At 34.1% G+C, this 16090-nt stretch overlaps 1 protein-coding gene across 7 annotated transcripts in view; it reads right to left on the reverse strand.

The window, feature by feature from the left end:
- Positions 1-16090, reverse strand: part of LOC131846627 (POU domain, class 6, transcription factor 2) — a 162916-nt gene that overhangs the window by 38979 nt on the left and 107847 nt on the right. For 4 of the 7 annotated variants that reach the window (XM_059196016.1, XM_059196008.1, XM_059196010.1 and 1 more), the window contains exons 4-8: positions 15535-15567; positions 5585-5726; positions 4308-4496; positions 944-1084; positions 7-493 (exon numbers count right to left, since the gene is read on the reverse strand). In XM_059196016.1, the coding sequence (XP_059051999.1) occupies positions 7-493; positions 944-1084; positions 4308-4496; positions 5585-5726; positions 15535-15567 (992 nt within the window). The remainder of the gene's footprint in view (positions 1-6; positions 494-943; positions 1085-4307; positions 4497-5584; positions 5727-15534; positions 15568-16090) is intronic. The other 3 variants (XM_059195990.1, XM_059196006.1, XM_059195999.1) reach the window with 3 other exon arrangements.

Raw genomic sequence — 16090 nt, forward strand, 5'->3', positions numbered from 1 at the left:
ACTTACCTATTGATATTATTCATCGCGACTGCTCCAGAATTGTCTCTATCGTTTCTTTCTCTAGATCCACCAGCAAATCTCTCAAAGTTTTCTCTTTCTTTATAATGCCTGTCTGGTCTAGGCGACGATGACCGTCTACCTTGCATCTGTTGGGGCATACTATTCTGTTGGACTGTTTGTAGAAGACTATGATTCCCTTGCGGCTGTTGTAATGCTTGAAGCAACTCTTGTGCATTGGCAGCGCCGTTTGATAAAAAATTTGGCAAACCTGGATTCAGTAAGGCATTTGATAGACTTGGGTTTATCATGTTCGGTCGGATTGGCGCCGATTGTTGGGGGTTCGAATTTAATAGTTGGTGGGGTTGGGCCATCGCTTGCAGGTTGGCGAGAGACGTTGAGACCACTTGGCCGTTGTTTAAGGCAAGATTTACCATTTGGTCGTTGGAGTTCACGTGGTTTACTGGTATCGTTAAGATGGTTTGTGTAGCAATACCTGCGCACAAATAATACAAGGTATTTTTAACATATTCTTAACAGTATAAATTGAGTACATATTTTATATAATGGTAGATTAATTCTTTTAAATAATGACGTATATTAAGCTTTATTGTATTAAATGTTTAAATGCTTTGTGATTTAAATAATCAAAAAGCATTTAAGCATGTAAGACTAACATCTCTTAATAAGACTAAAATCACTGAATTACATCGTAAAAACGCTATATTATTTATTTTGAAATCTACAGTTAATTGAATATAATAGCAAATCAATAATACTTAATTATAATAGGAAAATTAGTAATTTACTAAGCTGGTTTTGAAAATTATTTGTAATAAAATACTATATATTTACAAATCATTGGTTGTTAGATGATATAAAATATTTTAGTGTTTCGTATAATCAATAAATTGAGTAATAAGGACTGAACTTGATATAAACTCACCTTGCGAAGTTGGTATAAGTAGTTGGGCGCCTTGTATACCCTGAACGAGTTGCCCTGAAGCCAGAATAAGTTGAGGCATAGGGGACGGCATCGCTGGTGGTAGCATATTGTTGTTGCCGACCGGATTTGGTGAACCCATTCCTACGGCCAAAGAAAAAAGTATTCAGCACAAGTACTAGAATTTAATCAAGTATCAAGATATTATGTTTATACACGGCCTCGGTGTTCTAGCGGTTTAGCTTAACGGTTTACTTCCTTTGGCTTGGTATCATTCCGGAAGTTTTCTATGTACAGTATAGATATATTTAAAAAAATGTATGTAATGTATGTACATAATTGAGTTGTAGGTATAGTACCTATAACATAAGCTCTGCTTAGTTCGGGACTAGCCGAGATGGCACAGTGTGAATTGTCCTGGGAAATTATTATTCACAAAAAGGGGACTAACATGCTGTAACATGGACAGTCAGAAAGGATGCCAAGACGACCGTCAGACAGAATACTAAAACTTAAAAATCAACAAGAAACAAAAATGGAAATCAAATGGAACTTTTCATACTAAATTCACGATCGCGTGCACGCAGTTTGTACGAAGCTTCTAAATCTTACATTTTGCTTCTTTGTAAAAGTTCTTCAGTTTAGTATCTCACTAAACGCGGAAGTTTGTCAATATGGATGGATGGATGGATGTTTGTTACTCTTTCACGCAAAACCTTGTGAATGGCTTTTAATGAAACTTTACAGTATCCATCAGAAAAAGACATATATAAATAAATAAATATAAATATAAATTTTATGCAGGTGAAAGTGCAGGTACAGCTAGTATGCCATAAAAGTTAACATATACTGGCTAATTATGATTTAACGAAACCAAGAGAGACTTTATATTAAATTGTCGAATGTATTTAATGTTGTAACGTAATTAGTGATATGTATGTATACCTACATAAAGATCTACACAAACGCGTACTTATATTAATAAGTAGGTTTTAGTTATAATAATAGTGCCGTCAAAATTAAAGGGTAATAAATGCCGTCGACTGATTTCGCAACTACTTTACACCGATTACAATTTGTAAAATTAGCACTTTAATGTACGACATTACGTAATCATAGCAACATCTCGGATACATCACGACTCGTTAATAGTGACTATAAATATCAAAGCGTCATTCACACATACAATAAACATCAGTTGGCAGATAAAATATTTGCTCAGCGGCGTCTAAAACAAAAGGTTGCGTTGACTCATCAGTCATGGTATTAGTTAACGAATTGACGAAACAATAGTGCAATACCGCTCACGAACAACTTTCTACTTAGGTAATTAAACAATAAAAGTATATTGTAAATACAAAAGAGCGGCCCGTCCGCACCTCGCATTCGAACGCTATAAAACTAAGATATAGGAAATTACACCAAATCATCGGCAACCGAGCAAGACTAATTCACCGCGAACAAAACGGCTCTAACGAAAATCTAAAATATTATCAGCATGCCTCAAAAGTCAGTTAAATTCGGCATTAACATAACGTATTCATTTAAACCATGACATTTCACATTTTGTAATAAATGCTCTTTCCTACGGCGCATCAATTAAGAGCCGAAAAAAATGGATAATTAGCTCTATTAAGACAATAAAACTCTTAATGATACCGCAACAGTCGTAATATCCGTGCGTTCGTGAAAAAATATGTAATTATACTCATTATTTAAATAGGTTTTTTCGTCCATTACGGCATAGCTTTAATGGGCGGGCGAGTGAAGCCGCTATCTTGAATTCATTAAATCGATTGGTTTCGGTAATCACCTAATTACGGATCACGTGATTTTCAAGTTAAGAGTTTTAATGCGCGAACCGTGTCTTTCTGATTATTTCAATCTGTCTAATTCTGTTTAATTAGCGGCCTACCCCCTGCCAAAGAGTCACCGCCCGTAGATAATACAGTTTTGCTTAAATTATTATCAACGCTGTTCTAAAATGCAAATGCAATTTATAAATAATACCTTTATTAGAATATTTCCTGTCACTCATAGTTTTAATAGATAAAATTAGCATTGGCTAAAACGGTTTTCCTGTCGACAGCTTTAAAATTTAAGCTGCAACATTTTTTGTTTTCGAATTTGTAAGTTTAGGAATGAAACTAAATTGGTACATTGAAACAGCTGAGCGCATTGCTAGTTGAACTTTTGTTTGTTCGAATAGGGGTAGGTCTCATTAATATTCTAGTTCTGTCTGATCGAATACAATTGTTCAGACAGTTTTTTTGGACCTAGTTTATTATTATCTAATGCTTTTGTTAATTAACAAACTAACTTTATTTCTGTGCTTTCCATAGCGGCTGCACTATGTCATTTAGATAGGCTATTTTAGAAAGTAATTTAGTTATAAGTCATTTATGTATACTGTTCAGAGATTGATGATAGGAATGTAATTGTAACCTTAACTTAAACATTGTGTTAAATAATGCTATGATGGCAAACACACAAACACACTTGACTTGGTCATGTCTCGATGAGGATATTTGAGTATTAAGTGGGCGAGGAACCCACGCAGTTTAATTAGTTAAGCTTAACAATAATATATTTGATACTTCATAAAAACACCTCTATTTGCACAAAATTAAGTAGAACCTATTCTAGAGCAAACCTTCATTTAGATAGATTATTAGATAGTAATTCAGAAAATAAGCGCAGTGCAGATACAGACATACATAACATGCGCTAAGAAACAATAATCAAATCTTAGCCTCATTCTTCTTCTCATTCTTCTTTTGAAAGCATTGTAGCCTAATGAATTACTAAGGGAATTTACATGAATAATAGCCTATAAAACTATTAAACTCACGACGAGTTCTAGAGACTATATTTTTAGCAAAATCTTTATATATTAATTTATATTTTTAGAACAAATTAATACAAGATGCTACGGTGCACTAGCTATGTACTGCGATAGATTCAAAGTCACACAGCGAAGTGTAGGGAATATTAATTTGTATATTATGCCAGTCGAGAGGAAATTTAATTTGACTTTATCAACGATTTTAGCTGAATTTTGACGACCCAGAAGTTGTAACTTCATATCTGGGAGACACAAAAATAAATTATTGTGTGTCAATTTATATTTCTGAATGACTCTCTGATAAATGAACCATCGATACCAAACCAAGAATTAATCAGCCTACCGCTGAGACAGCGGTAGGCTCGCTCTCTGCCATGTTGAATTCTGCATATATTTTCCAGCGAAATGTGGGCAAGTGTTGCGTTCACTACATCACCTAACATCGACTGTTGATAATGACTGACTACCCCATCTGGGATACAGACATAACGATTTCTTATGTACTTTTTATCAACTACATACCAGGCGCACTGACGCTCAAGTTTAATGGCGAGTTGATGACTGGATTCGAAGACATCGACGTCAGGCCCTGCAAGTTGGCAGCCAGTTGAGACATTTGCTGGGACATCTGTTGCTGCAACTGTTGCGACATCGGTGACATGTTCTGTTGCATGTTGGCAAGGTTCTGCAGGTTTTGGAACATTGACGCCACTGGGGACAAATGAAATAATAATATTAATTACTTTTTATATTATTACAAAATATCGTTATCAGAGGGACTTTGAACAATCCTTTCATTTACCTAATTCTGTTACTAAAATTGTTTTGCAAACATTATATTGTGTGGAGGGGTGAAATTACAAGGCATAGAGGTACAATAACTTAGACTGAAAGAAAAACAACATATGACAGGTGTCTTAGTCTTAATGTATTCTGTGATGACTATGACTACTCACGACGATAAACGACGATTACCATTTTTTATCTTGTACGTCATCTGCTTGTTTAATTTTTATTTAATAAAAAATCGAATTACTAATTAGCGATGGATCATTTAACAAGTAGTAAGTGAAATTTTACATGAAATACAATTCATAAATACTACTAGTCTGTTGCGCCTGTTACAAATACGCTCAATGAAAAACCACAGATTGGTCGCTGCGTTCAGATTTCATCATGAATCATCGGATTTCATCAATATTTGTTCGGGTTTAACATTGTTGACAAAATAGACACCTATGTTTGTACGAGTTTTTCAAGTACAATTAATTTATAAACCTACTTGCCGAGGGTTTTATAAAGGGTGAGGTTTTATAACATAAGTCAATATTAAATTATGGTTTCTTGAGAGTTGGAAAGGCGTATTCTCGTGTTTTAGGCGTCAATAGGCTAGAGTGCTTTTAGCCATAAGACCGCCTTTTGTTAAGCTCAATCTTAGAGATTATTCTTTTTGTCCATATTTTGAGTGGTATTATTATCCACACCACCGTTACCACTTACTATCACGTGGGCCGTCAGATTGAATGGAAAACATTCCATTACAAAACACAGTTTTATGTAAGGATACAGATCTTTGCCGATTGGTTACTTCTACCTCTAAAGACTAAAAGGAATTCTTTTATTTAATTAGCATGTCTACTATGGTAAACATTGCTGATCAATAATATTTTTATGTAACGCCTTATCTATTGTTCCGACATTTCGTAAATAAATAATTTAAATTTCAATTTTCTGTGCGATTAAACATATAAGGTATATATTTAGACTATAATATAAAGAAACGTTCAGTACGAACTCACTGGAGCCATTCAGGTGCGGCTGATGTTGGTGCTGATGCTGTGGGGAGCGCGCGTGCGGCGACGGCGTCCTCGGCTCGGCTATCTGCGCGCGCGCACCGCCCTCCGGCGAGCTCGCGCCGCTCTCACGATCCGACTCCGCCTGCTGACAAATGTAAATATACATATTAATATTTTTTCTGTAACTCTAACGACGAATAAACCGGCCATCTTATGGTCAATAGGATAACCAGCTAGAAACTAAAATACCATCGCGATGATCTGGATAAATAGCCGTCCTCCACCTACAACGTGCGTTTTTCTAAAAACTTTTTACCACGCACAACCACATAGTGGAATCATCCTCCAGTAATAGTAAAAAGATTATTCTTTCTTAAAAGCTGGCAACTCAGTTGCAATTCCCTTGGTGTTGCTAGTACTCATGGGCAGCGGTAATCATTTGGTAAATGATGAATCACGTGAACCACAAGTTCATTTGTCCTCTTTACGATATAAAAAAATGCCTATCAATTAATGGGTCGGGTCCAGTAACGCCAGTGGTAGCCATCACAGTTTCCATTTCAGTTTATTTGTAAAAAAAACTGTAAGTATTTCATTTTATTACATGGTCGTAGTGTACAAGGAAGATTTCAAATTTATGCATAAGTATCTTCATCTATGCGAATCCGGAGTGATAGCTAGTTTTACGGCCTTAGTGGTCTAGCAGTTTAGCACAACGGTTAACTTCGCGGGTTGCGGGTTCGATTCCTCGCATGGTGCAAACGTTTTGTCACCGTTTGGTCTGGGTATTTTCTGTATACATATTATATGTACTTTAAAAAAGTATATACATTAGTTATATAGTGCTTGCTCACACATGCTCTGCTTAGCTTGGGACTTGATAACGCTGTACGAATTGCCCAAGTAAATATTATACAATAATATTAAAAATATTATCGTTCGAATCATTACACTTTTATACTACTAGCAGGCACCCGGAAGCTATTGAGTACATTCATTTCGATTGATTGAGACTTAATTAATTCCTTATTAATATTAGTATATTTCCATAAAAATAAAACAATTATATTTATGCAGGCGTGTATTATTTGTTAAATAAGAAGGTCGTACTACCAGTTTTGAATTATTAACCTTATTTACTAGAAGGAAATAACTGGTATCGGTTAATTTGATATGGCTATAATTACACCTTATTATTTATAAAAGCATTTGCATTGTACATAACAAGGTAAGGACTGCTTTTGAAGAGATACTAAGTTAAACATTACCTATATTATTTATTGATATAAAGTTATTAATATTGAATACTTAAAAGAACTTATTGTAATTATTAACTTTCCTTTATTAGTGACAAAATGTCACAGGTAAGTTTGTTAGATTAATATTTAAAACGACAACCGAATACCGAATGTCTGAATGCCATCAGGAAAATTAATAAAAATAATATTATAAAATCACTAAAATAATACCAAATTTTGTGTAATATATTACATTAATTAATTTAAAAATTATTTATATTATATAATGTTGCCATATACTGTTCGTTATATAGTCTCGCAAGAATTAAGACGAATTTGATGAATAATTTTCGTGTTTTGTTCGCTATAAAAAATTGGTTACTGCATATGAGAATCATTAATTTAGATTGGTTTTAATAGATGGCGTTAGTGGTATACAAGACATAGTATTTAGTACTGATTTAAAATTGGATTTCAAAGATTTGATAATCAAAAGTCGTAACAAAGTATTAGGCGATACGAAGTTCATAGGGTCATTTAGTTATCTGTATATTGTTATTTAAACTAACGATCAGTTTGTTCATTATCCTTATTTCTTTATTTAGTACTCTTGTTATGTTTGTATAATAATAATATAGGTAATATAAATAATACCTTTTACGCATAAATTTGCTAAGAAGTATTTAAAGCAGTTGTAAAAAAATCAGATAATATTTTTTGAAGTTTTAGGTTAGTACGTATAATAAATCAAACTCGACAAGTAAAGTAAAATTTTAAAGACCAAATTATATAAATATGTAAAATAATAAAAAAAAAACTATAAAATCTAATTAAGATAATAAACTTACGAAGGACAATGTCATTCTCTCCACTTCTATTGTAATATTCACTTTGTTATTCTAATATTAACACTGTTTAATTTCCGACACATTGGGAAATTCGCTGTAGTTCGGGCACTGCGTATTCGCCGCGGCAACACTACGAAAAGTTTGCGAAACTTTTTAAAAGTTACCAAGTGAAGGAAAAACGACCACAATATTACGGAGGGCTTATTCTAACACGGTCATAGAACGCGCATAACTTGTTTATTGTTCGTCAAAGTTCTTTTGTTAACAGTAAAACGGAACGGAGTAGATATCGGCACGAAACGGAACACGGCGCACTATTGCATAGAGTTTTCACATATATTTTTATTTTTTTTTAGTTATCGCGAGCGGTACCCACACAGCCGCGCGGCGAAGTTGCACAGCGCGAATGAAAGCGCGTCATCAGTTTAAAAAATCAACCCCTTCTGTGGTGGTTGGAAAAAATGCGGCCCGCCGGGCGGTGGGCGGCCCCTCCGAAATCCTTGCCAAAGTGATCGCCACGCCATCGGACCGACTTGTCACTTGTCGAATAAGCATAATTAAAGTTTTCGTTTGTTTCCATTCACTCTCTTAATTAGTTGTTGATTACAACCGTCGTTTTTGGTATAGAATATTATTTTGATATCATTAAATATAAAAATAAAAATATTGCAATTAAACAGTGCAATTAATTTTAATGACTGTAATTGCTCACTCTATAATTGAAGACACAAAAACTCCTAATGATTAATACTAAAGTGGAGTAAAAAATAAGGAATTCCGTATTAGGGCATCTGATTGATCTCATATAAAATATAGAGTACGGTTTTACAATAACAATATATGTGTAGGTACAGGAGGATATTCAGGCCATTGGCTGGCACGACATTTATTATTTTTAAATTAAATTTTCTTAACATGGTTTTGATTATAGTCTTGCTTTTATGATCGACATAGTTTGTTCTGCGTATATTTATGATATACTATTATATCTTCTATAAGCCTTTGATTAACACCATCGTTGGCTGCACCTTGGCTGCACATAAGTCATGAAAGTGTAGTACATTTAAAGGTCTTCTAAGGTCGCCTGTCGCTCTGCTGACACTGCCGTTATTAATTTGTTTCAGATAAATCTGAAGTTACTAAATAATTTTATGATAGCAAGTTCATATAAAATATATTTGTAAAGATTTATTGCCTGACTACATAATACGATTAGACTGAAGCTTTATTTTTATATTTTAAATTGATGATTTATATATATATATTTCACTATCGCATCTTTATTTAAATACATAGCAATTATGTTTTACACATTATTGTTTTATTATAATTTAATCATTATAACTGACTGAATATCAATGTTCTGATTTATTCCTAATGACTGCTCCATTCTCCTAATTTCCTAAGCTTTTGAAATAGATTCAATAGGTTTATTCATCAATTAAGACGCACGTCAATTACAAATACCTAAACAAATGTTATGTTAAATGTTAGAAAAAAATTATACAAATAGAAAAAGTGCATTAGGTAATATTTCATCTTTACGTTACCTTCGTCCCATTATTTGGAGACGGAGTGAAATATACCAATATAATATTAATAATAATAATAACCCTTGATAATTCACACAGCGCCATCACGTCCCAAGTTAAGCAGAGCTAGTGTTAGGGGTACTTGGCAACTGATATAAATACTCCGATATATTTTTTCTGTAGATACATAAACAATAGACATTAAAAACACTCAGATAAATACAAACAATCATACTCATGCATTATTTGTACGGAACAAGGAATCGAATCCGCGACATCGGAAATAAGGCGGCATGAGTCATCTGCCGAATCAGAGCTTACTATCCTTTTACGCATATTATCATTGATACAAGCCATCATCAACATTTCTGTGTAAAAAATAAAGCTTTATAAAATTGTTAAACTGCAGCAGTTATAAAAATAAATCGTGTTTGTTGGAATCTGCGGTTAATCAATACAAAATATTTGGAGTTGGAATCTGTGGCCATAGATAAAAAATAGTTAATTACTAAACATCATACATTGTATAAAACCGTATAACCAGTAAATAGATAGAGCTGTAACAACTCTATTGGTTTGCTGACAATGTCCTGGTGCATCGTTGGCGAGATCTCTAATTATCCACTTTGGTTGTTTTATTTTGCCAAGTTTCTCACGATACGATGTATGTCAAAGATCGGGATAATTGGGGTTTATTCCTGAACTTCTTTAATACCATTATGCGACTGTATTCATAATTGCATGATAATAAACCATATGAACTATAAAAAAATAGGAAATTGACTATATCGCTTTTTGGTTAATATAATAATTCTGAGGTTATTTTTTAGTCAAGAATAATATGTAAATATAATAAATATTGAAGTAATCAATGAAGTTATAGTTTTAGCGAAAAAAATGATTATGTACTTAAAGTTAAGACTTTAATATAAACTAGGGTACCTATGTTAACAGATATAATCATATCTAAATAGCAGCTTTAAATAAATTACATTTATGCCTTATACGATTAAATCGCTTAAAACACTTTCTTTTTCTGACTATTGTTTCATTGTTTCTGAGTATATCTAAACAATTTATGTGTTTGGAAAAATAAATAAGCGTGCCTCAATGCGTCGCGTGGATGGTACAAAATTATTTGATCGGGCGAAAAAGTAGCCTAAGTTCTTCTTCATCCCAGGTATTAATATGATAAAATACCAAATTTCGTAATACCTCATTGACTCTTTAAGACGTTAAAAGGTTAAAAATAAATAAATTAATAAACAACCTTATTTTTAAACTCATAATATTAGTGAGTTTACTACATTGGTAATTGGAGGCTTGTTAGTAATGATCCTATTGTTTTGATAGTAATGTAACATCCTCTGGGAATTAGGCTAACAGACCTGATCTCTAGCCAATCTTATCATCGTCCACTGGTGTCCCGCCAAAGTACATCGGTAGGAGAGGGATATGCACTACATTCCATTACAATTCTTTAGAAAAATGGGTAAGTTGTGTTTATTCCAACGGACCAAAAAAATAGTATTAATAATATAATTTTAGCATAATTTCATTTTATCGCTCTACGAAATAACCCTATACACGTTAAAGTAAAAGTAAAGAATTCAGAATTAAAATGCCGCACAATAAAAGTATACGATAAATAGTAAATTCCCAAACAGCGATACTGTGGCCGCGCGCGTTGACTAATAAACGAAGTCGAAAAAATTATAATCAACAAGTAACATTCGGAATAATCAGCGGTACACGGAAAAAATCAGTAATTATTCAGATGAAGTTGGACGAACGAAGGGGGTAAGGGGGCAAGGGCCGGCCAAAATAAAAACGGCATTGCGTAGGGGTGACACCCCTCTCCCCTCGCTCTACAAATGTTATCTAACTGCGTTCGCTTCGCGCCGCGGTACCGTTCCATTCGGAATTAGCGCATCCGTACGAATTTTCAATTTGTGCTCGATTTTTTTCTTCGGATAGTTTGGTCCTAATGGAAAAGGCAAAGCGGCCGTTGCGTCTATGTACGGTCACATCGGATGGCGTCATCCGTGAACCGCTCGTAGGGCAGTTGAGGGCCCGTTGGCTGCGGGCGTACTTTGTATCACGTCATAATTTGGCGGACGAAGTGTGGTCATTATCGGTCGGCGTGGCACACACGCATAGCATTGTCCGCGCCGATGTGTGTGTAGATTTTTACTCATTAATTTTAAAACGCTCCGGATTTTTTTCAGGGCGGGTGCTAGGGGGTCCGAGCGGGGTGCCGTGGGGGTGAAAATTGGCGATGGCCGCCGGGTGGGGTGTCACCGGCGGGGGTTATTAAATAGATTGGTCCGCGGCCGAACGGAGCCGTCGATCTGCACTTGTACTCGCGTCATTAACGGGTTGAGAACCGATTTTAAATCGTGAAATAACAGCCTGTTACAGGAAAAGTTGAGCGCGGCTTATCGAGAAATCTGTGCCGTATTCTACAAGTTTAATTGCATTAATGTTTTTTTGCTTCTATCGCGCGCGCGCTGCTCTTTATTTGCGAGAGGCTGATTGTCTTTTGCGTGCAGTTGGCAGTTCGCGCTTGATCATGTTATTAAACTTGTCTCATATCGGTGATATGAGTACGCATCCGGAGTTGTCCAGCAAGCGTAGTCACAACAATACACAGGAGTGCTTCCAATACACACACGCACGACGTTTTTTTTCTGCGGCCGTTCGGCAGCAGGGTGGAAGGGTGGTTGAAGGGGGAGGAAATGTGAAAAATACACGAAAAAAGGCGAAATTGTAGCAGATATATAATTAAAGTCCGACGTACAGTAACAGCGTACGGCGATGTATTATGCAGACGCGTTTGGTGTCGCGGGCCACTCGATATAGGCCGTTTGCATATTCGTACATTTGTATATCAGGTATCAAACTGTTTGTGTAAAGTGTCCACTTGATTGCTTTACACCCAGCGGGCTAACTTGCGAGCCAGCGAGTTGACTCTGATTTTTAAGGGGACATTACACTAGCATCTCTAAAACATCTTTAATATAAATATTAGGGTCTTCAACGCATATTTGAAATTTAAAAGGGATTTCATAAAATTATTCTTAGAGTATACATTTTGTATTTTTTTATTGGCTATATATACTACGCTATATATAGCCAATATATTTAATTTAGTGACCTACGCTAGAAGCGTCTAGCGTAGGTCACTAAATTAAATATATGTATAAAAATATCAATCAAGCTAAATAGATTGTTTAGAATACTTTTTTTCTTCTACATAACAAGGTGTTCATAAAACTACACACCTCGAAATGAAGGTGGACATCTGATAAATTAGACTTATTAAGAGAAGTTCCTAATAAAACTATTTGTAGTAGAGTAGATAATTGTTAGGGTTTCCAATAATTTAATTTTCTTTTTATACTTGCACCTTTAATATAAGATCATGCTGCCACCTCCTTTAAGCGGAATACACTGCTGAAGATGCAGTGGCATTGTATCTCATAACTTTAGGTTTAGGAGGAGATTTTTAGTAATGGGAACTAGTGACTCAATTGAAAGCTATTAATGTCATTTCGATCTCCACACGGTTGCCCTTCATACCATCAAGCCTGGTGATTTTAACACGATGATTTGAATTTATGCTCGGACGGGACTCCGGTGAAGGATGATAGGATTATAATCCTTCACGTACCTGCCACCAGCGTATCTCGTTATTAAAGGAAACTTACTATCAATATCGTGCATTGACGACAAGTAGCAGGATTAAACAATAAAAAATAATATGTACGTCTAATATTGTATGAGTAGTTAAAATTTTAATAAAATATTATATATTAATTTTAACAGTGTGATAATTAATATAGAGTTTGTGTAGCGAATAATACGTCTTGTTATCAAAACATTTATTCAAATCCGTAGATTTGTGTATGTATTCGGTTCCGATCCACGCAAGAGAAACAGCTGAAATTTGCTAGTCTATCTATATATCTCACGACATTTTTATATATGTTTAAAAAACTATTTTTCTATGTTTGGATTATTTATCACTTTTGAAATATACGTGTTTTTTCAACAGCGACTATGGTTTCTCTTAATAGAAAATAATAAATATACAATCCTTAAGAATCTTAGTAAATTTTTAAAGACTTTACAATTCTTCACAAATATTGTACACGACTTCGCACACGTGTATATTTGTACATTTATGTTCAACATTGGTAGCCTATTTATGATGATCAAGTAACAACAATAAGTAAGGCATCTGTACAATGCCATCTAGTATTATATTGCTAAACTTTTTTTTTAATTTCTTGTCTCCTTCGTATTTTGGTCGCCTAACAGTGTACACTAAACTTTCAACTACATTAAGTGCCCGATGATGCCTCGTTCAGAGGCGAAACACGTGTCGCAATATAGGTGTAGATAACAGTTGGAATTTGATTACTAATACAGAAGGTCGTAACGCATCCAGTAGCGGTGACCAGGATTTTGCCCTGAATATTTGTGGTCGCACACATGCTAATGGTAGCAGAATTAAACAAAATACTACAAATCCATTAAGTAATGAAGTGGACTTCCGTAAAATAACACCTAATTGGATAAAAAAATATTATTAAAATTGTGGATGGCATGTCGAAAATAATCTCAAGATTAATTATTCCCGCCTTTGAAAGGTTTTCTTGTTAGCTTTTTTTAGCTCTGTTGGTCCATATTTGACAACACATTCTGTGCACATTTCATCGTTATTTTTACGTGAATCCTTACACAAGCAGATAAACCGACAAACAACTTCATCTGGTCACAATTTTATTATAAATACATAGAGAAAAAGAACAAGAAACGATAACAAATCTAAAGAAGAGAGTAAATTTCATTTTATGGAATGTACATTCTGAAATCTCTACACTGATAATAGAAATTCATTCACTCTTCGCTAGGTACATTATTTTAGAGTGACACTAAACTCACAATGTTATAAGGATCCGGACGAAGCCAGGGTTAGCCACTAGTGTTGTTTCTAACTTAACAGATGGCATTTTAAAATTAATAGACAAGTTACTAATTGTACACATTCGAGTTCCAAAAACCTCTTAAAACATTTAGAAAAGCACTTGCCAAATAATCAAATTGATTGTTGTGAACGCATCGATAAAGCGTCTGATCAGTAGGGGGCGCACGACAGATGGTTAGAGGGGGGCTTTACGATTAATTTAACATTAAATTCAATAATAACCTCCCATTTATTGCGTAATTTCCTTTCAATTACGTTTCATTTATCGCTCTGTAACTGGATTACAGATGTGATGAACATTCGGTTGAAGTGTTTACGTCTAGTTTGTCTATTGCCGTGTTGTTATCTGTATTATGTTGGTTTTGTTTTCTTTTTTTTCTGCTTATCTGTTAGCAACTCGTCGTGTAATCTGATGCCTGTAATACCACTCATGCGTTGTTATTCCTGAGAACTAAGATGTCATGCCTCGCATGTAATTTTGCTTTCTTCTATCGATCGATAGTTAATCAGTTGTGGCAAATGCACCAGGAATTAACGGCGCTGGTATCTAGAGGAGTCATGGCTACATTGCTAGCAATAGGGCCACTATTAGCAATTCTTTTTCTAATAAAAACTTTTCTGTTTGCCGGGCCCGATGGAAATAAAAGGTGGTAAATATAGAGCGCGATCTCAGTTCGACAGATCGATCCTACCGATTGAGTAGATTCGATAGGTTAGAAATCGCTGTAATAAAGAGTTCTAAGTAGTAGTGTAGCCCATGGGGTACTACCGGCCCCCGTAGCGCGGCGCGTGGGCACTCAACTCGACGCGTTCACTCGATTGTTCGAATATAATCATAGCAAATTTAAATTTAAAAATCCATTGTTAGACACCACTTACATACTGATTGGACTCGCAATTAGAGTAAGCAATAAATTTTTAGTGAAATCTTTTGTGTTTAGAAAAGTGATGTTAAGAGTGAATTATAATAAAAAATATATATTTATTAATTAATTTTTATTGAAGGCTGAAGACCAGTTTGGCCAGTAAGACAATATAAAAACACGGTTGAATCAAGAATTAAAATAAATGGTATAATGATCAAGAATGAAAATAATAATATTTCGACGCTGTTACAAACGTCTTAGTTGCAGGACGATACAGATTATGGTGGATGTTAACAATTATTAGTTGTTAATACTGGATTCATTAAAAATTGGAGCACGTGGAACGAACGAAAAACAACATATTTGAAGGAAACTGTATAAATCACTCATAAAATATAGTCATTTCATGAATCCTGTCCTTTTTAAAGTCAGTCATAACTGTTTTGTAATTAGAAAAGTACGTAAATTGAACTTGCCTTCATGTAGAAAGTCATACGGGCGAGTAGATGCTTTACATGTAAAAGAAAGGTTGCAATTAAAATTATGTTTCTCTGGATTAAATAGGTTACTCTGTTCAGTATTCATTCACGTTTCGTGATTTATTCTTGAGTAAAAACTTGACAAGTAATACTTTTTAAAATATAATCCTAAAAGTAATAGTAATGTCAAATATATGATTTAAAAAATGTAATTGTATAGAATTATAATTAAAAATATGATTTAATTTAATTTGTATATTAAAATAACAATTTAGTTTATAAATATGTGCTTTAAAGGTATAGAATATGAAATTGAGATTATTTGTATTTTGATATTTACACTTATTTTCTTTAATTTTTTTATTTAAATACATTTATTGTACTTTAATTTCAATTATATTAAAATATTACATATTGTTTAATATATTTTATTAAATGTTAGTATATGTGTATGCTGCAAAGATTTTTAAGATTCATACAGAGTAATAACAGTTTCGATGATTGGTATTAGGTGGATTTTTGTTTGTCAGCAATATACAAATGAAACACTGGT

The sequence above is a fragment of the Achroia grisella genome, unplaced genomic scaffold, assembly GCF_030625045.1.
Source record: "Achroia grisella isolate CSIRO2021 unplaced genomic scaffold, CSIRO_AGI_Agris_v1 utg109, whole genome shotgun sequence".
Classification (NCBI taxonomy): Eukaryota; Metazoa; Arthropoda; class Insecta; order Lepidoptera; family Pyralidae; genus Achroia; species Achroia grisella.